The sequence below is a fragment of the Mauremys reevesii genome, linkage group 6 (assembly GCF_016161935.1).
Source record: "Mauremys reevesii isolate NIE-2019 linkage group 6, ASM1616193v1, whole genome shotgun sequence".
In the NCBI taxonomy this organism is placed as follows: domain Eukaryota; kingdom Metazoa; phylum Chordata; order Testudines; family Geoemydidae; genus Mauremys; species Mauremys reevesii.
In genome coordinates, this window is record NC_052628.1 from 2815089 (window position 1) to 2841315 (window position 26227).

At 64.6% G+C, this 26227-nt stretch overlaps 1 protein-coding gene across 2 annotated transcripts in view; it reads right to left on the reverse strand.

Annotated features, from left to right (window-relative positions):
• Nucleotides 1–256: 256 nt before the first annotated feature.
• IL11RA (interleukin 11 receptor subunit alpha) overlaps nt 257–26227 on the reverse strand; it is a 63638-nt gene continuing 37667 nt past the window's right edge. The window contains exons 2-13 of one of the 2 annotated variants that reach the window (XM_039542765.1): nt 14880–14967; nt 12508–12568; nt 11943–12109; nt 11460–11574; nt 7308–7340; nt 5851–6014; nt 5470–5633; nt 5248–5389; nt 4691–4786; nt 3967–4066; nt 1442–1524; nt 257–683 (exon numbers count right to left, since the gene is read on the reverse strand). In XM_039542765.1, the coding sequence (XP_039398699.1) occupies nt 667–683; nt 1442–1524; nt 3967–4066; nt 4691–4786; nt 5248–5389; nt 5470–5633; nt 5851–6014; nt 7308–7340; nt 11460–11574; nt 11943–12109; nt 12508–12568; nt 14880–14967 (1230 nt within the window). In that variant the 3' untranslated portion in view covers nt 257–666. Of the gene's footprint in view, nt 684–1441; nt 1525–3966; nt 4067–4690; nt 4787–5247; nt 5390–5469; nt 5634–5850; nt 6018–7307; nt 7341–11459; nt 11575–11942; nt 12110–12507; nt 12569–14879; nt 14968–26227 lie in introns of both variants that reach the window. The other variant, XM_039542764.1, reaches the window with a different exon arrangement.

Below are 26227 nucleotides of genomic sequence, written 5' to 3' on the forward strand. Positions count from 1 at the left end.
GGCCCAGCCGTCAGCGCAAAGCAGCCCCCCATGGCGCCAGGGCCCCCCATGGCGCCTGGAACAAGCAGCGGCAGGGCTGGCGGGCAGGTGGCCCCCCCTCAGGCCCCTCTTCTGAGGGGTCGAGCAATAACCAGCCCAGCCCCCACTGGCTCTGCCCCCGCGGCGCTGGGCACAGAGAGCCGGCCTGGACCCCGCTGTCACAACCCCCTTTATTGGGATCCCAGCGCTGCCCGAGGGGCCGGACAAGCCCGGGGAAAGAGTCCTCCCGGCCACTGGAGGGGGGGGGTTCAGGGTGGGGAGGGGTCAGTGTCACCCTCACTCGCCCGCCGGCACCCCGAGCCAGGCTCCCAATGTCCACAGACCCTCCAGGACCCCGTCCGCGCCTGGCAGCAGAGCGGGCTGGGGTGGGGTCCCCGTGTCCCCTCTCAGCTCCGCGGACGCCTCACCCCCCCGGCCAGTCCCCATCGGGTGCGGATCCGGCTCAGGTCCACACGCTGGCACCAGCGGCACCCACGGCGCAGGGACGGACCATGGCACCGACCCCGTCGTCTCCCTCCACGCCAGCGAGTGTCTGTGCTGGGGTCTGGGCGCGGCGCTGGCAGGGGCGGGTGGCACAGTCCTGGGCGGGGCGGGCGGGCGAGCGAGCGGCGGTGTCTGCAGCTCCTGCTACAAGATCTGGGCCTCTGCGAAGAGGGAGAGAGCAGGTTGCAGGGGGAGGGGATCAGGGGACCCCCCCCGCCCCACTGATCGGCACTACCCCGTGCCCGTAGTCAGCCAGAACTGCCCTGCCTGTGGGCAGTGCCCGGCCTCCCAGCCCCAATCTCAGGGCAGACACTGCGCCCCGGCCTCATCCCAGCTCTGATCCACCAACCCGCTGCCCCCCCTCGGCCCTGTCTCCCTGCCCCCATGCCTGCCCCCCTCACCCGCACCGTCCTGACGTCCTGCACCCGGCCGGACAGGCCCACGGCCCGGGAGCCCAGCGCCACCCTCTGCTAGCCTGTGCCAGCTCCACGCTGCCCCGGGCCACTCCATGCCATGGCACGCAGCGCCAGTCCGTACCCCCACCCAGAGCCGTGGGGTCCCATAGCACCCCTGTGCAGCCCCACGCCCGCCTGCCGGCCGGCCAGCACACTGCCCCACGTCCCCCAACACAGCCCCATGCTGCCCCACGCCCCCCCGACACAGCCCCACGCCCCCCCAACACAGCCCCACGCCCCCCCAACACAGCCCTACGCTGCCCCATGCCCCCCCGACACAGCCCCACGCTGCCCCACGCCCTTCCCCTGTGCAGCCCCACACCCGCCTGCCAGCCAGCCAGCATGCTGCCCCACGCCCCCCCGACACAGCCCTATGCGGCCCCACGTCCCCTCGACACAGCCCCACGCCCCCCCGACACAGCCCCACGCCCTCCCCTTTCCCCCCCGGACCCCAGGTCACTCACTGGGCAGGCCTCTCATGTGCACGGCAGCTGCCAGGAAGTCGTGCTTCTTGGTCTCGTCTTTGCTGGGTTTTCTCAGACGGAGGCTGGGGGCAGAGCAGAGGGTTTGGGGGCGCTCAGGGGTCTCCACGCGCTGGCCATAGCCTCAGCCAGGCCCCCCGCAGCCCAGAGGGCACCCGGCCAGCTGGTGCAACCCCCTGCTCCGTAACCCCTTACAAGGATTGGCACTCGGTGCCCAGGACTGTCCCCCCAGCTCACCAACCCTTGGGGAGTGGGGTCTAGGTGACTCTGGGGCATGGGGGGTTTCCCTGGGGTGTGGGGTGACCCTGGGGAACATGGGGGGGTTTCCCTCGCATGTGGGGTGACTCTCCGTGTGGGGTGACCCTGGAGCATGGGGGGGGGTCCCTGGGCTGTGGGGTGACCCTGGGGCACATGGGGGTTTCCCTGGCATGTGGGGTGACCAGCAAGGAGGGGTGCAGCCAGACACCCGGTCCCGGGGAAGGGGGTGCCGCAGCCTGGTAGGGATCCAGACCCATCGCCGGCTCCCACTGTGGCCCAGAGACAATTCTCCAGGCCAGGCCCCCCTCCCCCCACCCCGAGCTTGGCCCTACCGAGCGCAGCAGGCCGGGGGCAGGGCAGGACCCGGGCTCGGGGTGCCGGGGTGCAGCCGGCGGCAGCGGGGTGGCGACAGGACTGGGAACTGGGAGCCGGGAGCCAGGAGTGGGGCTGGGCAGCGCCAGCTCAGGCTGCGTCCCCGCGGTGCCCGGCCGGCTCCGGCTTGAGGGGTTCCCTAGTGGTGCCGCCCTCCCTTGCCACGTGCCCGCGGCCTGGCATGAGTCAGTGCCAAGCCTGGAGCCCCCCGTCCACAGCCAGCTTCCCGCAGAAGCTGGGCTCTGCCCTTCTTCCAGCCGGGTGCCCGTCCTCAGCCCGCCCGCTGCTGGCGCCTGCGGACGTCGGGGTGCCAAGGGCCCTGCCCACTGGGGTGAGGGGCTTGGCTGCCCTAGTTCTCCTACAAAAAAGCCACCCAGAGACCCGGCTCGCCTGACCGACTGCCTGCGAGCAGCCCAGGGGCTGCGGGTCGGGAGTGAGGGGCACCGGTGGGGCTGGGTGTGGGGGGGCTGGGGCTGGGCTAACAGGGGCTGCGGGTCGGGAGTGAGGGGCACCGGTGGGGCTGGGGGTGGGGGGGCTGGGGCTGGGCTAACAGGGGCTGCGGGTCAGGAGTGAGGGGCACCGGCGGGCTGGGGGGGCCACAGGGCTGGCAGAGCAGGGGCTGCGGGTCGGGAGTGAGGGGCACCGGCGGGCTGGGTGTGGGGGGCACAGGGTTGGGAGAGCAGGGGCTGCAGGTCGGGAGTGAGGGGCACCGGCGGGCTGGGTGTGGGGGGCACAGGGCTGGCTAACAGGGGCTGCGGGTCGGGAGTGAGGGGCACCAGCAGGCTGGGTGTGGAGGGCACAGGGTTGGGGGTGGGGGGCTGGGGCTGGGCTAGCAGGGGCTGCGGGTCAGGAGTGAGGGGCACCGGCAGGCTGGGTGTGGGGGGCACAGGGCTGGGCTAACAGGGGCTGCAGGTCGGGAGTGAGGGGCACCGGCGGGCTGGAGGTGGGGGGCTGGGGCTGGCTAGCAGGGGCTGCGGGTCGGGAGTGTGGGGCACCGGCGGGCTGGGTGTGGGGGGCACAGGGTTGGGAGAACAGGGGCTGCGGGTCGGGAGTGAGGGGCACCGGTGGGGCTGGGTGTGGGGGGCACAGGGTTGGGAGAGCAGGGGCTGCAGGTCGGGAGTGAGGGGCACCGGCGGGCTAGGTGTGGGGGGCTGGGGCTGGGCTAACAGGGGCTGCGGGTCGGGAGTGAGGGGCACCAGCGGGCTGGGTGTGGGGGGCACAGGGCTGGGCTAACAGGGGCTGCTGGTCGGGAGTGAGGGGCACCGGTGGGGCTGGGTGTGGGGGGCTGGGGCTGGGCTAACAGGGGCTGCGGGTCGGGAGTGAGGGGCACCGGTGGGGCTGGGTGTGGGGGGCTGGGGCTGGCTAACAGGGGCTGCGGGTCGGGAGTGAGGGGCACCAGCGGGCTGGGTGTGTGGGGCACAGGGTTGGGAGAGCAGGGGCTGCAGGTCGGGAGTGAGGGGCACCGGTGGGGCTGGGTGTGGGGGGCTGGGGCTGGGCTAACAGGGGCTGCGGGTCGGGAGTGAGGGGCACCAGCGGGCTGGGTGTGGGGGGCACAGGGTTGGGAGAGCAGGGGCTGCAGGTCGGGAGTGAGGGGCACCGGTGGGGCTGGGTGTGGGGGGCTGGGCTCACTGCTGAGCTGCGAGTGGAGAAGCGGGTGGGGTCACTGTTAACCATTTCACTGCTGATCAGAGGATGCGGGACGGGGGCTGGCAGATTCTCTTGCCCTCGCTATGTGGGGCAGAGCTCCATGGCATCACTGGCGGGTGGGGGGGACACGGCCGCATCCTGGTCGAGCCCAGAGGGTGAGCCCAGCACCCCGGCCCCTTCGCCCTGTGCTCCCGAAGGGCCCGTCCTGGCCGCGGGCGCAGGGCACCTACCAGACGGTGCTGGCGATGCCCAGGACCACGGCCAGGATGACGAACGCGAAGATCCCGAGCGAGATCAGGACGGCCACTTTCTCCAGGGGGTCGCTGCGATCTGCGGGCAGCGGGGACGGACGTCACTGCCGGGGTGCCAGGGCTCCCCACCCTGGCCTGGCCTTTGGGGAAGGGGCACGTGCCCCTTTCCCGGGGACAGCGGCCGGGTGGCTCATTCTGCCAAGCCAGGCTGCCCCCTGCGAACCTCAGCCCCTGCAGCTCCCCCTGCCCTGGGCAGCTCCTCCCCCCTCAGACCCCGCGTGCTCATGCCCCCTCCCCAGGCTCTGGGTGTCCTGAACTCCCCCAAGGCCCACCTGGCCCCCAGGCTGCCCTCTGCAGGGCGCGTGGCAGGGAGGGGACAGAGCCAGGGGCTGGCAGGCCCAGCGGGGTGAGGCGGGTGCAGCCGGTGGGGAGATGGAGATGGGCTCGCCCCATGGCACCCAGAGGACAGGGCCAGTCTGTACCTGGCTCCCGGGCTGCCCTCGCTGCCCCCGGGCATCTCACTCTATGCGGGGCAGGTGTGGGCCCGGCGCCCTGCCAGGCACGGGGGGCCTTGCTCCCACCCACCAGGGTGCCAGGTGCTGCCCGCTGCACTGGCTGGGCCGGGATCTGGCCCTCGCAGCCCCCTGCCTCCACCACGGGCCCCAGCCGCCTCCCCTGGCAGCGCCGCGAGGGGGCCGCTCACCGATGGGCTCCGGGTTGGGGGCCAGCGAGGGCTCCTCGGCCGGGCTCTCCAGGCCGGCGTCGGTGGTGGCTTCGTCACCTGGTGCCACCGTCAGGCCTGCAGCCGAGGGCAGGAGAGAAGCAGGTTACTTGGGCCAGGGGCCGTGCCAGGCTGGGGGGAGAGGAGGGCGGGGGGAGGGCAGGTGGGGGCTGCGCCAGGCTGGGGGGAGGGGCGGGAGGGCAGGTGGGGGCTGCGCCAGGCTGGGGGAGGGGAGGACAGGGGGAGGGCAGGTGGGGGCCGTGCCAGGCTGGGGAGAGGGGAGGGCAGGTGGGGGCTGCAAGACCTTCACAGTGACAAGCGCTGGCCCAGGAGCAGCTTAGGGTCCCCAGAGACGCCTCCCTGCCCCGTCCCTGCAGCCCCGGCCCGGCCTCCCCACCTCCCCTGGCCCGGCCCGGCCTCCCCTCCTCACCCGGCCCGGCCCGGCCTCCCCTCCTCACCCGGCCCCGGCCCGGCCTCCCCTCCTCACCTGGCCCCGGCCCGGCCTCCCCTCCTCACCCGGCCCGGCCGCCCCTGCTCACCTGGCCCGGGCGTGGCCCGCGCCTCGGCACTCCACTCGCTCCAGTTGCCGGCGTCCAGGAAGTCCTTGGCGCCGACCTGCACCACGTGCTCCAGGCCGGAGAAGGCGTCGGTGATGACTTCAGAGAGGTTCACGGTCTCCACCTGGGCAGGGAGCAGGCAGAGGCTCGGACGTGAGGCCAGCCAGCCCCAGCCCCCCCCATCCCCTCGCCCCCGGCACTCACCATGGACCAGGAGCCGTGCGCGACGGGCCGGTACTGGAGCCGGAACTTCAGCTGGAAGTGGGGCTCCTTGGGCCAGGAGGCCGGGTACTGCCAGCGGACCCGCAGCCGCCGCGGGGCCGACGGGACCAGCTCCACCACCAGCCCTTCCGGAGGGTCCGGCTTAACTGGACGGAGACAGACATGGGCAGCACCGTGAGCCCACACCGCTGGGCTCCCCCGGGGGCTCTACCGGGGCGGGCGCCCTCAGCCCAGTGCACCACAGCCCCCCCCACTCGGCACGACGCGGCCCCTTGCTGGCAGCCGCAGCCCAGGGGGACGGAGCGGCCTGCCCATGGGGCAGCCCGCCAGGTGCCCGGGGTGGGGTGGGGGGGCGGCACTCACTGATGGCCTGCATGGTGACATCGAGCAGCCGGAAGCTGGAGCCCAGCGGGTTCACCTCGGTGACGTTGAGCCGGTAGGAGCTCCAGAACTCACACTTGGGCACGGTGCAGGTGCGCGGGCGCCCGGGGTCCTGCACACACGGCCCCACCTGGCTGCTCTGGGTCCTGCTGATGAGAGCACAGGGCAGTCGGTGCCGGGTGGCCGAGGCAGAGCTGGCAAACACAGCCGGGTCGGGGTGCCCAGGCACCTGAGCCATGGCCCCGAAGTACCACGCACCTGCATTGCAAACCAGGAAAGCTGGGGGTGCCTGTGTCCCAACTGCCCCCCAAATAGCGGGCACAGGGGGCCCCCTTGCACCAAAGCACTGGGCCAGCCAGTCTAGATGGGCATGTGCCAGGTAACCCCCTGCCCAGGCATGCCCTGCCACACACACACACACACACACTCACTTTTGCTCACCAGCCCCTCGTGCAAAGCCGTGCTGGCAGCCACGCAGGCACCCAGGTGCAGGCACACCCCTGCGAGGGGCAGGCCCGTGCATGCAGGCCCGTGAGTGCAGGCCCGTGCGTGGCACACTCACACTCATGCAGACAGCCCGTGCACTGAGAGCCGGACCTTAGCACAGGGTCTAGGGCCCGAATGCCCGTGCCCGGCAGAGCAGCTGGCCTGGGAACCGCAGCCGGTGAGGAGCAGCAAAGGGAAGGCAGGGCACAGAGGCCATGGGACGGGGTGCTCTGGGGATGGGGCAAGGGCCATGGTGCGGGAGCCCCGGAGGAGGGCCGGGGCAGCGGTTCCAGCCAGGCCTTTTCCTCCGGTGGCAGGAAGGTGGGCACCCGGGCTGGGCATAGCCACCGTGGCTCTCACACGCTGGCACAACAGGGAACGGGCCGGGATGTTTATCGGGTTGGAGCCTCCCACGGGGGGCTGCAGGGTGACGTGTGGGGGCCGGATCGGGGGGCACTGGGCCGTGCGCAGACGGGCTCCGGCTGTAAGGCGGGGACCCAGCTCCGCAGGCCGGACACGGTGGGCTGGGGGTGAGCGGCTCCGTGCTGGGCAGAGGCTGGCAAAGGGCTTGCCGGGCTGCCGTGGGTCCAGGACTGGGGGCGGGTCTCTGAGTCCCTGGCCGGGGGCTGGGATCGGGGGAGGGGGGTGCTCTGACAGCTCCAGAGTCTGCAGCCCCCCCAGAGTGGGCAGTGCCAGGCAGGTTCCCCCGCCCAGCCCCATGCCTTGCCTGCCCTGGGGGACCGGACACGCCGGCTAACTGCTTATGCCTTGCCAGGCTGGGCACTGGGCAGCACAGACACGGTGGGCGCTGTGGCGTGGATCAGAGATCCCCAGCGAGCGCAGCGGTGCCCCGGCACAGTGCCAGCCATCCCGGGGCAAGGGCACCCTCGGGAGCTGCGGGCAGGCAGGGTCCGGACTGGGCTGTAGCGGGGAGGGGAGGGGCCGGGTCCTACCTCCATTTCTCGTCGCCCATCAGCAATTTCTTCCTGTTCGTGGAGAGAAACGGGAATTGCAGCCGATGAGTCTCGGGCCCAGGAAGGGGCTTTGGAAACGTGCCGGCAAACCCAGCCGGGGGGCCAGGACCAGGGGCAGAGGCGGGCAGGGAGAGGGCACCGCTGGCACTGGGGGCTCCGGCTGCCACTGGTCCTGGTGCCCAGGGGCTGGAGAGACCCGTGCGCCCAGCGGAACCCCCGGGCACTGCAGGGGGCCAGATGGAGTCAGCAGGGGGCGCTCTCCCCTCAGAGCCAATGCAGGCGCCCAGGCCCCAGTGCGGCGCTAGGGGGCGCTGTGACACTGGCCGTGTCCCTCGCACACCAGGATCACTAGTGCTCCGCGCCTGGGAGCTGGGCACTGCCTCACGACGTGCCAGGCCGCTGGCTCTGTGCCAGTTCCTAGGGCAGAGCTGGCGTTGCACCGTGCAGCCGTGAACAGTAGCTCAAACGCCGGGGGCAGAGCTGTCAGCACCAGGATCCCAGGTGGGACTCGCGGGGGCGGCGGGGGGGGGTTGAGGATCCTGCTCGGTCTCTCGTCCGTTCCTGGGAACAGGCCGCAGTTTGTCACTTCCCGGCCTAAAGAGCGGCGTGGAGCTGCCCCGTGTTGACAACAGCTGCTGTGCTCCACCCCAGAGGTGGCTGCATGTCTGTGCTGAGGGAAGCATACATGTGACACTTGGCAAAGTGCCTGGGCGTGAAGAGGAATGACTGCCCCACAGGCAGCCCGCTGGCGACTCCTCGCCCCCCGACAGCCCTGCCCCAGCCCCGGCACCAAACCTCAGTCACGTCACACGTCCACGTGTCCCGGAGCAAGTCTGGGAATCCTGGGAGCGGCCCCACCAGGGAAGACCACGGCCCCCCCTGCAATGCACTGGCCTGGGCCGTCTGGCTGCTGGTGACGTCCCATGAAGGGACTGTGACGAAGTGGGACTGTTCTTAATGTTTCCTCTGAATACTGTGTGGGGGCCTCAGTTTCCCCTATGCATTTCTTAAGTCTCCAGTGTGCATAAATGGCCGACACTCTGTCTCCTGGCAACAAATGGCTGGGGCCCTTCCCCCTGCAAGGGGATGCTAAAGGTGAACAGAGAGATCAGGTGACCCCCTGGCCCGGGAAAGAGACAAAGGCCAGAGGAGGAGGGGCTGGAGGGGGTTTCAGTTTGGAGCTGGCTGGGGACGGGGAGTGAGTGCAGGTGTGGGGGTCTGGCTCGCTGGGCCCCAGAATGGACCCGGCTGAGGGGTCCGGTTCTCTGTACCTACAAGCTCTGTTTTAGACCCTGTTCCTGGCATCTAATAAACCTCTGTGTCACTGGCTGGCTGAGAGTCACGTCTGACTGCGAAGTGGGGGGGCAGGACCCTGTGGCCCCCCAGGACCCCGCCTGGGCGGACTCACTGTGGGAATCGCACGGAGGGGCAGAGGATGCTGAATGCTCCAAGGAGAGACCCAGGAGGTGAAGCCGTGGGAGCTTCTTGCCCTGCAGACAGGCTGCTCCGAGGGAGAGGAGGCTCCCCAAAGTCCTGCCTGGCTTTGTGGGGAGCAGTTCCAGAGCATCGCCCGGGGACTCCGTGACACCACCTATCTACAGTGGATGAGAAGCTGGATATGAGTCAGCAGTGTGCCCTTGTTGCCAAGAAGGCTAATGGCATTTTGGGCTGCATTAGTAGGGGCATTGCCAGCAGATCGAGGGAAGTGATTGTTCCCCTCTATTCGGCATCGGTGAGACCACATCTGGATATTGCATCAAGTTTTGGGCCCCCCACTACAGAGGGATGTGGACAAATTGGAGAGAGTCCAGCGGAGGGCAACGAAAATGATGAGGGGGCTGGAGCACATGACTTATGAGGAGAGGCTGAGGGAACTGGGATTGTTTAGTCTGCAGAAGAGAAGAGTGAGGGGGGATTTGATAGCAGCTTTCAACTACCTGAAAGGGGGTTCCAAAGAGGATGGATCTAGACTGTTCTCAGTGGTGGCAGATGACAGAACAAGGAGTAATGGTCTCAAGTTGCAGTGGGGGAGGTCTAGGTTGGATATTAGGAAACACTATTTCACTAGGAGGGTGGTGAAGCACTGGGATGGGTTCCCTAGGGAGGTGGTGGAATCTCCTTCCTTAGAGGTTTTAAGGCCTGGCTTGGCAAAGCCCTGGCTGGAATGATTTAGTTGGGTTTGGTCCTGCTCTGAGCAGGGGGTGGGACTAGATACCTCCTGAGGTCCCTTCCCACCCTGCTAGTCTATGATCCTAGGATCCATCTGCTGCGGCTCTGGCGAATGCTTCATTCACACACTAGCAGACAGAGGCACTCGGCCACTCCCTGGCAGCTGGCTTTGCCTTTTCCAGCACTCCCAGTGCTTTCCATCCTCGCTTCCAAACCGATCCCTGTGCAGATTCCCGCCCCCCGCGGGTTTGCCTGGGGAGGGCTCTGCTCGCCCGGCCAGCATTCCAGGGGGTGGGGTGATGGCGCTGGGCCGTGAACAGGGCCTTCCCAGCTCCGACTTCCACCGCCGCCCGCAGCCGCCCTGGGCCGGATTTCTGCCTCGTGAAAGCCACGCTCCGGGTGTGGGACTGGACCGGCTCCAGGCGCCTGGCCACGAACCCCCAGCTCTGGGGTTGTTTTAACTGAAGGAAAACAGGTTCCTCGAGCATGCGCCCCGCAGCAGCCGCCAGAAAACACCGCTCGGCCTGTTTTAATAAGCAGGGCTGGGTTCAAAGAACCCCTGTCGGATAACTGAGAACTGTGATAATGAAAAACACGGTTCTCTTCTATTTCCCCAACGCCTGTCATCCGCGCGGGCCCCAGAGCACTTCCTGAGCGACAGGCAGCAAACCTCAGTCACTCTGATCTCAGCCCAGCTGCAAAACCACCTCACCCTCCTGTTTGTATTTTGTGTAACGCAGGATGAAGGATAAAGGATAATCATGTCGTATGTATTCAGTGTATTGCTGCGTGGTATGACTGGGTTGGAGTCTGCTGCCACCCAAACTGGAAAGCGGGAAGGAACAACCCTGGGTCATTGGAAAAAACACATCAGCCAGGCTGCCTGGGTCTGAACTGATGGTAAGGCAGGAACAGAGCAGAACAGTCCTTATGGCTGATTCTGGTACCTTTGGTTTTAGGCTAAGTTTTCATTACAGTATTTGCTAGAAGGTCTTGTTTCTTATCTGCAGTGCAAGCGAAGTTGTGTAAGGTTCTTTTGTAATCCCGTCAGTAACCATACAACCCTTTCCAGAATGGATCCTGTCTGAGATCCTCTGGGCAATTGTTTGGGGTCACTAAAGGAGGGTGCATGGTTAAAGCCACCCCAAATGGCCAGATGGTCAGGAGGAAGTGAGAGACTTGGAGAGACAGCAGGAAACATCCATTGTCTCTGGTGCTAAACGAGTTAGCAGCAGCGACAACCTTAGAGGTGAGGCAAACACTCCCCCCCCCCAAAAGGTGAGACAACGAATCAGAGATAACAGCGGAAAACCCCAAGATTAACCCCAGGGAAGGACTAACAATCACAGAATGACATTGCAAAAGCCAGAGACTAAAATGGGCATTTATGCGTATAAAGCTGGGGTGTTTTGCCACAGAACTCTGGGTTCAGCCCAGAGCCCAGCTCCTCTCTCCTGCGCAATCTAAGCAGCCATTAGAGTGACTCTGTGTGTGTGTGTGTGTGTGTGTGTGTGTGTGTGTGTGTGTGTGTGTGTGTGTGTGTGTGAGATTAAAGGCATATGCTAACTGATTTATTTTCAATACATGCAGCGTGTTGCCTTTTCCCATGTGCTTCTTATAAGCATAACTCTCCTGGGGACGAAACGCCTCCAGGTGCCTCGAGAACCAGCCAAACCCGGAGCCACTCATCAGCAATACTTTTACAGCTCCCTCCATCTCATCTGCATAAACAAGGTTGGACTCTGCGTCTCCCCTGAACTGCAGCCAAGTCTGGGGTGGAGCGCAGTGCACAGGAACGCTGCACAGCGCGAGGCCAGGAGGTGACAAGGACTCCCGTCTGCAGGGAGAACCGAGGGTGTTCCCCGAGCTGAGGCCGGGCGAGGCCGCCGTGGCTAACGCCCCAAAGCGAGTGGCATTCCCCACCCACCCCCTGCCTACCCCGCACACATGGCCCAGCCCTACCGGTAGGTGGTGATGTATCTGGTGGGGAGGAACGTCTCCACGCTGGGTGTCCAGGAACAGGAGAAATTCTCGTAGTCAGAAGCTCGGCAGGTGACGGACGGGATCCCGGGCAGGTCTGGTGCCGGAGGGAGGAGACATTCAGGGGACTCTCCAGAGCCTCCCGCCCCGACACCCGGGGCTTTGGGCTGTGCTGTGGTGAGAGGGCACTAGGGGGCGCTGTGCTGAACGGCACTGGGCTGGGTACCAGTGTCCCGGATGGAGCCAAGGGCGCCCATGGGGGTGACTGGGTGAACGGATGGGGGGCGCTGCCCGCTGAGGCCCATCCCCTGGCCATGGAGCAGACGCCGGGAGCAGGCAGCCCACGCCCGGCACAACCGGCCTCCCGGCGGCACAGAAAGCAGCAAGCTGGGCCGGTCAGGTCCCAGAAGGGGCATCCCTGTGCCCAGCCCTGCCCCCGGGGGCCCCGCTTGGGAGCTGACTTACAGCCCAGCCGGAGGGAGACGGAGCGGAGGAGCTGCCCGGTCCCGTCATGGCAGCTGTAGGCTCCTCCCGCAGCGAGCTCGGCCTGTGGCAGCAGCAGGTCGCCGTCCCGCAGGATGCAGCCCTCTGGGAGCGCGGCCGCCCCGTCCCGCCGCCACTCCACCCCCGAGCTGGGGACAAGAGGCCGGGCACTCGGTTAGCAAGAGAGAGAGGGCCTGGCTCCAGGGCAGAACCGCTGGCACCTGGCACTGCCACGTCCAGACCCAGCAGGGCTGGTTTGTGAGCACAGGAATAGCAGGGGATGCAGGTTGGGAGTGAGGGGCACCGGCAGAGCTGGGGGATGGGGGACCCAGGGCTGGGCTTGCAGGGGGCTGCGGGTCGGGAGTGAGGGGCACCGGCAGAGCTGGGGTCGAAGGGGGCTGCGGGTCGGGAGTGAGGGGCACCGGCAGAGCTGGGGGATGGGGTCCCCCCTCCACCCCTCCCGCTGGGAGCTGGATCCGTTCCAGCCCTGGTGTGAGCAGCCCCGGACCTGGGACCAGGCACCCTCCCCCGCCCGGGGGGGACCTACCGTCCGGGGGGGCCGGCACACGACAGGATGACGTCCGCTCCCACCTGGCCGTACTGCACACCTGGAACGGGCACAGAGCGGAGTGTGAGCGGGTGCCGTGGGGGGCAGGGGGAGCGGCTCCAGGGGCTGATTAGGGGGCGGAGACCAGCCAGACCTGCAGGTCAGAGGGCGATGCCGCTGCCCTGCGCTTCCCACGCTCAGGCAGGAGCTGGTGGGGGGGGTGTCTGCAGAGCCCAGTCCCCACCTGGGGATCCCCTGCCCTGGGACCCCTCCCCCAGAGCCCAGCCTCCTGCCCGGGGATCCCCGCCCCCGAGACCCCTTCCCTCCCCTCCCCCCGAGAGCCCAGCCCCACCCCCCCGGGGATCCCCGGCCCCGGGACCGGTCTCCTCTCCCACAGCCCCCACCCCCCCACCCCAACACGCTATTGTGACGTTATTGATATAAACTGGGACCATATAGAACATGGGTTGCAACCAAGGTCCTGTAGTGGCATCTTAGGTAAAGGGGGTCATCTAAGGTGTCTAAGACCAGGTTATGGGTTGCTGGTTAGGATTATGCTGTCTGTGTGTCTGTGTATCATTTTGTAGTTGAAGTTATGAGTATTGGCTCTGTACTGTCTGTATTTCAAGTTGGTGATGTGCTTCTGGGTGACACCCCAGACAAGTTGGTGTCAGCTCTGCCTAGCCTGCTTGATGGCCCATTAAGGACCATCAGCTACACAATTGACCCATGGAGAGGAGGCAGACACGCCTTGTGACTCAGCAAAGTGCAGGGACTGGCCCATGTGACTCCAGACTCCATTTTGCTGTAATTTTCCACAGTGGGGACAAAGAGGTTCTTACACCTGGAAAAGCCTATATAAGGCTGATGCCTCATCTCCATCTTGTCTTCAATCCTGCTTCTTACCTCTGGAGGGACTTTGCTACAAGCTGAAGCTCTACACAAAGGACCCATCCCAGCGGGGGATGTTCCAGAGACTTGATTTGAACCTGCAGTTTACTCCATCACTGCTGCAAGCCTGAACTAAGAACTTTGCCATTACTGTATGTAATTGATTCCATTTAACCAATTCTAGCTCTCATCTCTACCTTTTTCCCTTTATGAATAGACCTTTAGATTTTAGATTCTAAAGGATTGGCAACAGTGTGATTTGTGGGTAAGATCTGATGTGTAAATTGACCTGGGTATGGGGCTTGGTCCTTCGGGATCGAGGGAACCTTTTTCTTTTACTGGGGTGTTGGTTTTCATAACCATTCATCCCCAGGACGAGTGGCACTGGTGGTGATACTGGGAGACTGGAGTGTCTAAGGAAATTGCTTGTGTGACTTGTGGTTAGCCAGTGGGGTGAGACCCGAGTCCCTTTTTGTCTGGCCGGTTTGGTGCCTTAGAGGTGGAAAAACCCCAGCCTAGGGCTGTGACTGCCCTGTTTGAGCAATTGGTCCTGAATTGGCGCCTCAGTTGGGTCCCGCCAGAACCGCCTCGTCACAGCTACTTACAAACATGGAACTGAAGGGGCCCCAAAAGCAAGCGACACCATCCAGAGCCTGGGAGGGGCCTGGCCCAGGAGAGCAGAACGGGGGCGGGGGCTGGGGATCAGCAGAGCTGGGTGGGAACAGCAGGGGCTGCGGGTCGGGAGTGAGGGGCACCGGCACAGCTGAGCGGGGGGGCAGAGGAAAGGGGAGGCCCGGGGTGGGGTAGCCGGGGGCTGCGGGTCGGGAGTGAGGGGCACCGGCACAGCTGAGCTGGGGGGCAGAGGAAAGGGGAGGCCCAGGGCTGGGATAACGGGGGCTGCAGGTCGGGAGTGAGGGGCACCGGCACAGCTGAGGGGGGGGGCAGAGGAAAGGGGAGGCCCAGGGCTGGGATAACGGGGGCTGCGGGTCGGGAGTGAGGGGCACCGGCACAGCTGAGCGGGGGGGCAGAGGAAAGGGGAGGCCCAGGGCTGGGATAACGGGGGCTGCAGGTCGGGAGTGAGGGGCACCGGCACAGCTGAGTGACGGGGCAGAGGAAAGGGGAGGCCTGGGGGGGGGTAGCAGGGGGCTGCGGGTCGGGAGTGAGGGGCACCGGCACAGCTGGTATAGAAGAGAGGATGAACTGCTGGATTATTTAGCCTGAAAGCAGGACCAGGCTGCCCCCCCCCCCGCAGCCTGGCCATTGCTGGGAGGTCACAAGGGTGGATGCTCTGAGCAGGTTTCTCATCCTGGTTCTGACCCTGACTCGTTCCAGGACCGGGGGGAAATGCACCGTGCCTCAGTTTCCCCATGTGTAAACTGGGGATGGTCCTACTGAGTCCCCACCCGGGGGTCTGGGGGGGCCAGTGCTGTGCTGTGCTCGGCTTGCATGGCCGGTAGGAGCCGAGCCTTCCTCCCACTCACCTTCCTCTCGCCAGCCTTCCCCCGCGGCGACCAGGGCTGCAGCCAGAAGCACCATCACCCTTCTGAGGCCTGGGGTGGGAGCGCACATCTGGGGGGAGAGAAAACACCCTGTTACCCCAGCGCAGAGTCCCCTGCGCCCAGCCACTCCCACGCACAGACCTTTGCTCTGGCCGCGCCGGCCAGGGCTGCCTGCCCCAGAGCCCAGAGCCCCTCCCTGAATACGCACACACACACACACACACAGCCTTGAACACACACACACGGCCCTGAACACACAGCCCTACACACACACACACACACACCCCTACACACACACAGTCCTGAACACACATACACACACACACACACACACAGAGCCCTATACACACACACACACACACACACACACACACACACACACACACAGCCTTGAACACACACACGCACAGCCCTGAACACGCACACACAGACACACAGACACACACACACACACACAGCCCTACACACACACACACACACAGCCTACACACACACACACACACACACCAACACACACACACACACACACACACAGCCCTATACACACACACACACACACACACACACACAGCCTTGAACACACACGCACAGCCCTGAACACGCACACACAGACACACAGACACACACACGGCCCTGAACACACAGCCCTACACACACACACACACAGCCTTGAACACACACGCACAGCCCTGAACACGCACACACATAGACACACACACACACACACAGTCCTGAACACACATACACACACACAGAGCCCTATACACGCACACACACAGCCTTGAACACACACACACACACACGGCCCTGAACACGCCCACCCAGGGATCTGCCTAGCCCACTCCCGTCTCCAGCACCTGCCAGGCGGGTGGCACCCCTGAGCCAGCCGGGACGGCTCCATGGCCAGCGGCTGTCCAGGCCCGGCTGGCTCTGGCTCTGGCTCTGGCTGGCTGCCGGCTCAGAGTGGCAGGGTCGCCCCTTGTGCCCACCCCTGAGCTTGGCCTCCCCCAGCCAGGGCCCTGAGGCTCGGAGACTTTCTGCCTGGCTGCAGGGCCCCGCGGGAGCCGCTCCCGTCACCAGCCCCGGCTCGCCCCGGTTCCCTGCAGAGCCGCGCTGGAGGGACAGAGCGAGCGGGGCCTCGGGCTCCCACAGGTGGGGAAGGACAGAGCCACGCCGGGCCCTGGCCACCTGCCCCTCCCTGCCCAGCCGAGCCCGGGGAACGTGGCCACCAGGCGCTGCGGTGGGAGAGCCCTGCAGGGACGTGCCGTGTCTGGGGCCAGCGCAGCCTGGTGCGTGGCTCCCCCTCCGCGCCCGTGGCACCGCGCCACACCCCCAGCCAGGAGCTTAGGAGACAACAGCTGCCCTGCCACAGGCCTCTGCCCTGGCTCCTGCCAATGCCGCTCGGCTCGCGGCCCGGCCCCTCTCTCAGGACACAGTATCTCTGCGCAGCACTGGGGGGATGGGAAAACAGGGCTCCGGGGTCCCCCCATCGCCCTGGGGGGGACCGAGCCGTCTGGGCCAGCTCAGCTCCAGGGACAAGCCGCCCAGCATTGGCCTTCTCCGCGCCGTGTCTGCGGGCGAGGAGCCGCGGCCCAGCTCCTAACTCCCTTGGGCGTCAGGGACAGTGTGGAGCCTAAACACCTCTGAGGGGCTGGGCCTGAGTGTCCAGCTGCTGTGGGCAATATAGAGAATCGGGGCCCAGCTCCCCTAGGGCTCCCCGCCCCCAGGGCAGAGCACCCAGCTGCCTCCTCCCCCGGTCTCCCGGGTCAGCCCCCCACCCCACGGCACACAGCCTGGCCTGCCGCCCCCCAGCGCCAGGGCCGAACCCCGGCACAGGCACCTCCTCGCCGGGCAGACGCAGGGGCACGGGGACCCCGTGAGACCAAAGCGGCCCCCGGGCCTGGCCCCGTACAGGAAGCTGCCCGGTAACCCTGTGAAACAGGCGGTGGAGGTGCCCACGTCGCCGCACAAGGACAGCAGGTGGGGGGCGGAGGGGGCTGCGCCTGGCATGGGGAATCGGGGCTGGTTCACACAGCCGGGCGAGAGACCTGACTCCAAACACAAAGGCCACGGGCACAACGCCAGGATCCCGCCTGCCCTAGGACCCTCAGCCCAGAAACCGAAGACCCGGACCTGGTGCGTTGGGACCAGGCCTAACGGGGGACCAAAGTAACTGCCCCCCCACGCCCCTCGGGGTCCTCGAAAAGAAACGGGCGGCGCCGGCTGACAGGCGAGAGAAGGGGAAGGAGCGAGGTTCACCCCCCCCCACCCCCCAGCTGTCTCTGGGACCAGGCTCCTTCTTCACCCTCGTCCTGAGAGACGTCCTGACCGGCGCCGGCCAGAGCGAGGGACCCAGACGTCATCGCCACCTCCCTCTAAATCCCACGTGCGCCCCCTCCCCGTGTGTTCACTCCCCCCCTCACTTCTCGCTCCGATCCCCCGTCTCAGGGCTGCCCAGAGGATTCAGGGGGCCTGGGGTCTTCGGCAGCAGGGGCCCCCCGCCGCCGAATTGCGACCAAAGACCCGGCAGTTGGGCAGTAGGTCCTGGGCTGGAAGGACTCCCCGCCGCTGAATCGCCGCCGAAGAGCCGGGGCGGAAGGACCCCCCGCCGCTGAATCGCCGCCGAAGAGCCGGGGCGGAAGGACCCCCCCCCCCCGCCCCGCCGCTGAATCGCCGCCGAAGAGCCGGGGCGGAAGGACCCCCCACCGCTGAATCGCCGAAGAGCCGGGCGGAAGGACCACCCCGCCGCTGAATCGCCGAAGAGCCGGGGTGGAAGGACCCCCCACCGCTGAATCGCCGCCGAAGAGCTGGGGCGGAAGGACCCCCCCACCCCGCCGCTGAATCGCCGCCGAAGAGCCGGGGCGGAAGGACCCCCCACCGCTGAATCGCCGCCGAAGAGCCGGGGCGGAAGGACCCCTCACCACTGAATCGCCGCCGAAGAGCCGGGGCGGAAGGACCCCCCCACCCCGCCGCTGAATCGCCGCTGAAGAGCCGGGGCGGAAGGACACCCCCCACCCCGCCGCTGAATCACCGCCGAAGAGCCGGGGCGGAAGAAGCTCCGGGGGCCTGGGCCCCGCGAGAGTTTTCGGGGGCTCCTGGAGCGAGTGAAGGACCCCACTCCAGGGGCCCCGAAAAACTCTTGTGGGGGCCCCTGCGGGGCCCGGGGCCTATTGCCCCCCCTGCCCCCCCCCCCGGCGGCCCTGCCTCTTCTGCCTCGGGCTACCGAGCGCCCGGCGTAGCCTGCGAGCAGAGAGGCAGCGGTGCCGGTCGGTACATGGCCGGGTCTGCCTGGGGCCGGTCAGTGGGGTCGCAAGGCCAGGGATGGACGCGGCAGGTTCCCTCTTTGCTCCTCTTTTCTCTCCCGTTTGGGTGGGTTTGTCTGGTTCTAGCCACCTCAGCGAACTCAGAGGGGCAGCCAGCGCCACCCGATACCAGCCAGGAGCGGCCAGGCTCAGGCGCCGCCAGAAGCCGGACTCAGCCCTGTCCCTGCCTTTCCCTGCCTCGGAGAACAGGCCCAGCCAGCGCGACTCCGACCTCAGCGGTCCGGGGTCACTTCCATTTACTCCCGTGCTCGAGAGTCGTATTCCCACAACGAGGGGGGGACGAGAGGAGAGTCTCATGGCAAATCAGGACGTTCATAACTGAACTGGTTAATAAGAGAGTAAAAGCTTCCTGAGTGGCTCGGTTAACACTGAAATCAGCCCGTGTTTTACCCCGCGTGCTGCACGGAGCCGCAGCAGACGCACCACGAGACACTGGCAGCTCGCGGGCTGCGGCTGGAGCCTCGCCGGGTCAGCGGCTGGTTCGGGGTGTGTGCCAGGCCGAGCTCGGTTCTCCAAGCCCTGGGCCATGTCTGACTCTGATCCCGGACGGCTTCAGGGCCACGTTACCCCTTTGACTCTCTGGGCTCATCCATCAGGTCACTCGCCGCCGGCGCCTCCAGAGGCTAGTCAGCCGCAGCCGCCTGGGCCCTGCCCGACCCCCACGGGGAGCTGGGGCTGCCGAGGGGAAGCGGTTGGAGCCCCAGGGCGGCGGAGGGCTCGGCTCTGGCCCTGCGTGGCTCTGCGTGGCTTTCTGGCTCTCCTGGCCACCCGGGCACGGCCTGCAGCGATCGGCAGCTCCAGTGTCTGTCCTGGCCCAGCCCCCATCTGCCACGCGAGGAGAGCAGCCCAAATGCATCACTGTTCACCGCACACGGAACATGCGTGTTGGGAATATGTTGTCACGTGAGTTAATCCAACCCAGGGGAAATGTCCCCGCTTCCCACCGCCAGCCAGGCTGGCTGGGGGCTTCTGGCTGCCTCTGCCCCCACGGGGCAGGCGAGGTTCATGGAGAGGCTCCCAGCAGAGACAGCAACATTGCAATGAGCTCCCCACGGGGAAGGATGCCTAGTGGGCAGAGCACTGGCCTGGGCATCAGGCGATTTGGCTCCATACCTCAGACCGTCCCCGCCCCTGTGCCTGTTTGCCCTCCCGCCCTGTGTCTGTCACGGCTGGTCGGACCGTGAGCTGAGCAGGGCAGGGACCCAGGCGCTGCTTTCAGTTCCACAACATACAAATATCACCGACACGCAGCTCAGCTCCGGGGAGGGGGAAAGGGCTCCCGGGACACAGCGTGCTCCGTTCCCGGGTGTTAGTGTCAGAGCCGGCTCCCGGGGGCTGGGGCAAGCAGGCGAGCGGGGAGGTCCCTGCGGAAGTCTGCCAGGCCGCTCCGGGGCGTGCACGGGGCAAAGGTCGGTCCCCGGGAGGGAGGCGCCGGAGGCTGCACTGAATGAAAGTCTCTCTCTGGAACTTGGCCGGCTGCCTTGGCTGGCCTGTAAGTCCCGGGCCGTGAACACTGCGAGCGGCTCAGGGCCCCATGACTCACGCCGGGAGCCCGGGGAATCGGTGTGCTGGCTGGGGGCCGGCGGCACAGCTGACGGTGCGTTGGCCATTCCACAGCGCTTACTGGGAAACAGGAGCCCTGTGCCAGGACGGAGCCCCGGCTGCCATTAACCCTTTGCACGGCCGTTACGGAGAAGTGTCTGCCAGCCGGGGCAGGGAGCGTTCCCCGAAGTGCCTACAGGACGGGGGCAGCTTTTGGGGCAAGAGGGGAGCGTAGACGACACCGCAGTTTATTATCGATGGTGTGGGCCTGCCCTGGACCACCAGCCACGGACCCCATGGCGCCTGGCGCCACACACAGACCAGTGGCTAGAAATTGGTACTGTTTGTTCTCACAAGTTTGCTGCTTGATCCAGGCTTCCATCCTGTGCCAGACAGACAGGCCTGGATTTCTTAGTATTAATAGGTCCCCTGCAATGGCGGCCAGAGGCACCGATCAGCCCAAACTCCTCCCTCGGGGCAGGATCTGGACTGGGGCCACGGAAAGGTGGCAATGTACGAATGGGCCTGGAGGACGCAATCCCTCTAGGATCTTGCTTTGCAGTCCTGGCACAGCAGGTTGGCGGGAGCAGCCGGGGGTGTGGAGGGGGCAGGGGGAGGGGGGGGGCGGAAATTAGAAAAAGATGTGACTGGCGTGTTTTGCACTGGTGAGGTTTCATTTCTCTGGCGTCTGTTTTTGCCTGGCTCGTCTGTTGCAGTTGTGAGCTGCCGGGGCGGGGGGGGGGGGGGGAGCATGGCTGTCTGTATTGTGTGTTCGTACAGCACCTGGCTTCATGCCTCACAGGGGCCTCTGAGTGCGAGTGGAGTACAAGGAACGAGTGTTATAATCAGACAGTCAGGGTCATTTAACGACAATTACACGCCTCCCGCGTGCAAGGACAGCGTTTGTGCACAGGAGCGGCTCGGAGCAAAATCAGCCTCCCCGTGCGCTAGGTTCAGTACACACACGTAACTATCCCAACAGGCACAGGGTGGGAAGAGAAACTGAGGCACAGAGTGGGGACGTGACTCCCTGACCCCCCACTGTGCGGAGAGCAGCGTGCGGCGGGATCCCCCCTCAACCCAGAGAGCCGCACGCTACAGCTGGGCGCAGCTCAAGCCTTCCATCCCGCAGGGCCCTACTCGGCACGAAACGGTGACATTTCCAAACACGGTTCACTTCAGAAATACTGACCCAGCCTTGGCCAAGCACATGCACGTGACCCAACGGCCACTGGATGTCATAGAATCACAGAATCACAGAGTCTCAGGGTTGGAAGGGACCTCAGGAGGTATCTAGTCCAACCCCCTGCTCAAAGCAGGACCAACCCCAACTAAATCATCCCAGCCAGGGCTTTGTCAAGTCAGGCCTTAAAAACCTCTAAGGAAGGAGATTCCACCACCTCCCTAGGGAACCCATTCCAGTGCTTCACCACCCTCCTAGAGAAATAGTGTTTCCTAATATCCAACCTAAACCTCCCCCACTGCAACTTGAGACCATTGCTCCTTGTTCTGTCATCTGCCACCACTGAGAACAGTCTAGATCCATCCTCTTTGGAACCCCCTTTCAGGGAGTTGAAAGCAGCTATCAAATCCCCCCTCATTCTTCTCTTCTGCAGGCTAAACAATCCCAGTTCCCTCAGCCTCTCCTCATAAGTCATGTGCTCCAGCCCCCTAATCATTTTTGTTGCCCTCCTCTGGACTCTTTCCAATTTATCCACATCCTTCTTGTAGTGTGGGGCCCAAAACTGGACACAGTATCCAGATGAGGCCTCACCAGTGCTGAGTAGAGGGGAATGATCACATCCCTCGATCTGCTGGAAATTCCCCTACTTATACAACCCAAAATGCCGTTAGCCTTCTTGGCAACAAGGGCACACTGTTGACTCATATTCAGCTTTTCGTCCACCTAGGTCCTTTTCTGCAGAACTGCTGCCCAGCCATTTGGTCCCTAGTCTGTAGCAGTCAATGTCCCCACGGAACAACCCCCTGGACCGGATAGAAACACAAAGAGTGTAGATCATTTCCCGTCTAAACGCGCCGAAATCGGGAATTCGGAATTGGGAAACGTCTCAGCGTTCACCGTGGGAAACTTCCCACTGGTTCCGGTCATCGCCCGGAGCCCTGAGCAGGCAGCGAGGTCGCGCTCCCTTTGGCCGGCCCCAGCCGGGCGCAGGGCAGAGCACCGAGATGTCTGAAATAGTTTGACATGGAAAAAGCACCAGGCAGCTCCCGTCCCAAGGCTGGAGTGTTTGTTTACACACAGATTCCTGGGCTCAGCGTGCAGGGGGGTGGATGGCAACAGGCAAGCCAGGCTCCATGCACCGGGCACCGAAACATGACTCAGGACCCACATGAAATCCACGAGGCCGGTGGGGCTGACGCTCACTGTCTCAAAGAGGTCAGGGAAGAGGGGGGTGGAGGGAGATTCAGATTCCCTTAATGCTGGAGTCAATCCAGAGCAACTCTACATCCCTTTTAAAGAGCACCCTGCTCCGCCCCCCCGGCCGGATCTCGCCTGCACCGTGCGTCCGAGCTCACGCAGGTGGGGGTCCCTCACGCCGGCAGGGGCAGGCCCAGGCCCAGGGGGTTCCCGGAAGTACCCAAACAGCCGGGAACGTGCAGTGCCCACCCCATACAGGTCAGCGTAAGTCCAGCCCTCGGCCTGGCCTCTGTCACAGCCCGGCTGGAAGAGTCGGCCTGGCCTGAGTGCCCCCGGCTTTCCCCCAGACGCGTCTGGTTTCCAGTTACACTGCGGGGAGCTCGCAGGGCAGGGGAACCGAGCCGAGCCGCAGTGCCGCGGCGAGAACGGCCCCTGAACCCAGCTCCAGCGCTGTGCCAATGGCTCTCGCCGCCAGGATCCCTCCAGGCCCCGGCACCGCGCTGAGCAGGACACAATGTCCTGCAGAAAATCACACGGCTGGCGCTGCCGGCGCCCGTGGCCCTCTGGCCCGGCAGGCTGCCCTGGAGCGCAGCAAGGGCCCCCGGGGGGCTCGGCTCGGGCCGGGGTTTACTCGATGCAGTTTATTATTGGCTTGTTTGTTTATCGTCCGCCCAGGCCAGGGTTTTCTTTTTCCACATCCTGCTGGGGATTTATTTGGACAAGCTGTGACCAGCGATGTTTGTATTTCTGTCTCCTCGGGCAGCACCCAGAGTCCTTGCGAGTTACAGATTAAACCTGCCCTGGACGCCGCGCTGCCACTGTCCAATGGCGGGACGCTGGGCAAAATCCAGAGGGCCTGGAAACCGGGGGCTGCTTCAGCAACCTCTGAACTGTAGGAGGCGCCACCAAGCAGGTTTGCAGCCGGCTCCGACATTCGTGCGGCGCTGCAGCCCGGCCGGCCTGCTGAGGGTGCCCCAGTACCCTCCCCTCTAGCCCCTGGGTTTTCACTTGCTCTGAACTGCCTAAAGGACTCACCTGCTGGGCTGAAAATCCCCAGGTTTGTGTGTGCCCAGGGGGCAAACGGGCGTGGAAGGTTTCAGCAAACTCGGGCAAGCTGCTACGGAGCCGGAGGAGAACAAAACCCATGTCAAAAACCCACCGCCCCGTTATTAAACCAAACCCAGGTGCCTGGCTGCAACCACAACGGCCGGGCGAGAAGGGACCCGGTCAGCACCGTTAACAGTCTGGATGGTGCGGGGCTGGCAGGCTCCCTGTCCGGCTCTGCAAGGCTCCCCGGAAGCGACAACACGTCCCCCCGGCTCCTAGCAGAGGCACAGCCAAGGGGTCTCTGCACACTGTTCGAGCACCGGCTCCGCAGCTCCCATTGGCTGGGAATTGTGGCCAATGGGAACTGCAGGAGCAGTGCCTGCGGGTGTGGGCAGTGCGCAGACCCCCCCCTCCCCCCGGCCGCCCCTCCACCTAGCAGGCAAGGGACATGTCACCACTTCCGGGGAGCCCCCTGAGGAAAGCACCACCTGGAGCCCACTCTCCTGTCCCAGGCCTGAGCCCCCTCCTGCACCCAACTCCCTGCCGGACCCCACACCCCAGAGCCACTCCCACACCCCAACTCCCTGACCCAGCCCCCTCCCAGAGCCTGGACCAAATTCCCTCCCGGAGCTCGCATCCTGCACCCCCTCCCGTGTCCTAACCCCCTGCTCCATCCCAGAGCCCCCTCCTGCACCCCTCATCCCTGGCCCCACCCCAGAGCCTGCACCCCCAGCCGGAGCAGGGCCTTGGGGAAGGGCTGGGCAGGGGGCAGGGCTAGGGGTTCGGTTTTGTGCAATCAGAAAGGTGGGATCTTCATTTTGCACAGCTTGGCCGCCCACGTGTGGTGCAGGCCACGGAGATCTGGCAGGAGACGGGGCCTGGCCGAGTGAGAACTGCCCTGGAGAATTCTAGTGCAAACAGCTCTGGATTTGGCCCGCCTGGAAAAACACACTGCAGGCTGCGCGGCCGTGTATTAAAGACGGTGGAGCGGCCATTAGGGGCTGGCTGGCCCCGCTCGCTCTGTTCGTGTAGTGACAGGGTGAGAAGTGTTTGCACGTCCAGAAAGGATCGATTTTTCTCTCTGGCTAGGTTCTCAGACGGCCCTGGCCGCTGGACGTTTACCCACACGGACCAGAAAATGCAACACGCGAAAAACCTGGGAAAAGCCAAAAAACTCCACATAAAAACCCCTTAGATGAGGTTGCTACATGACAACAACAAACTCCTGTATCAGCTCACACAGACACTCCAGCGTTCAACGGCAAAGGCCTGGATGGATGGTTCAGGGCATAGACCTTTGCCTAGGCAGATGATCAACACAAACCCATTAGTCCTCCCCGCAGCACCACAATGCACCACAATGCCTATTTCCCCACAACGCAACCTGCAGCACGTTAGCCCTTCTGTCACTCGTCTCACAGTACACGTGCAACACAAAATCCTTCGGCAGCCTCCAATGCCGGCTCCACGCGTAAAGAATTCGTCTGTAAGTCTTGAGACTGGCACAAGCTTTTCCTGTTAAACCACACGGCCAAACCTAGACACAGCAGTTGCCAGACCTCTGCCAAAAACGTTCTAGCGACAACTGACATGTCAACTGGCACCATCCACACAATGAAACCGTTAGATCCTGAAATCAGGATTTAAAACCAACAGAACCAGCCCCTAGGCCAGAGCTACGGTTGTTGTGTTGTGACAAAATGGGCATTTGTATAGTGGTTACGCACAGGGTGTTTCTTTGGGCATATAACAGAGGATGGCTGGAGCTATTCGTCCTCCTGCTGCCAAATGCCTGGCTTTTGTCAGTGATGCAACGGGGCTCTCACTCAGCCGAGCTGCTTTGCTTTGGGGAGAGTCTGTGCATGCACACAGAGTACTGATGAAGTTTTCACTCTCTTCTTAATCCCCTTAATCACCTTGCAGGCCAGTTCAGCCGGGGATTTACGCAGCCGAGAGCTCAGAAGCAGTGCCGCGCACTGTAGCTGGGAGATTACCTAACGGAGTGAAACCACAATTGCTGGGTGGTATTGCTGTGGTTACCCGCCTTAGCAAGAGCTCGCTAAAGGTTACGATAAAGAAAACCCTTCAGGTTAACTCCTTGGTGGCCGAAGGCACTCGCAGCTCCCAGGGGACAGAACAGCAGAGGAGCTCAGGGGCCCATTCACCAGACGGCAGCCCCCACGGTGGGGTTTGCCCCGTCACTGGCCTGGCCTGCCTCGCTGAGACAGCGAGTTCAGGTCCCCAAGGCAGGCCCAGCCTGGCACTGTTTTGATGGCGCTGGGCTTGTGTGGCAGGAAATATTTTTCATGAGTTTTTGCATATGTCACTGGGTGCCAAGGGCCCTTGGCTTCACCACAAAAGCCACTGAAACTTCCCCAGAACCCCTCCCCTGCGGGCCCACCCCCGGCTGGAGACTTGCCATTTTCAGCACAACACAATGTGTGTGGGGGGTGGGGGTGCAACCCCCCCCCACTCTGAACTCGGATACAAGCTGAAAGCTACACACAGAACCACACCAGCAATTCAGAGCTTCGCGGCCCAGCTGGGACCATGAGATTGTCTAGTCTGAGCAAGTCGTCCCATTTCACCGTGACCCCGGTACTGAGCCCAAACACTTGGGCCTGGCTAAGACCTTCCAGAAAAGCCTCCAGCTGGGTCCAAAGTCAGAAAGAGCTGGGGAACCTGCCCCGCCCCTTGGCAGTCTGTTCCAATGGTTAGTCACCCCCCCCCGCCCCCCAACCCCGGTTACACATTTGGGCCTTGTTTCTAATTTGTCTGGTTTCTGCTTCCAGCCGTTGCTTCTTGTCCAGCCGTTCTCTGCTAGACTCGAGCGCCCGCCAGTGCCTGGGAGTTTCCTCTGGTGAAGGTGGGGATGCAGTGAGCGCGTCACATCTCAATCTGCTCATTGGTTAACTAGACAGAGGTGAACTCCGCCTGGCTGTATTAACCCGCTTCGCTTTTCACAGGCCCAGCTTCCGCAGCGACCCCGATCGCCCGGTGTGGCTGCCCGGCCTCGTCAGTGTTTGCCACTCCGCCAT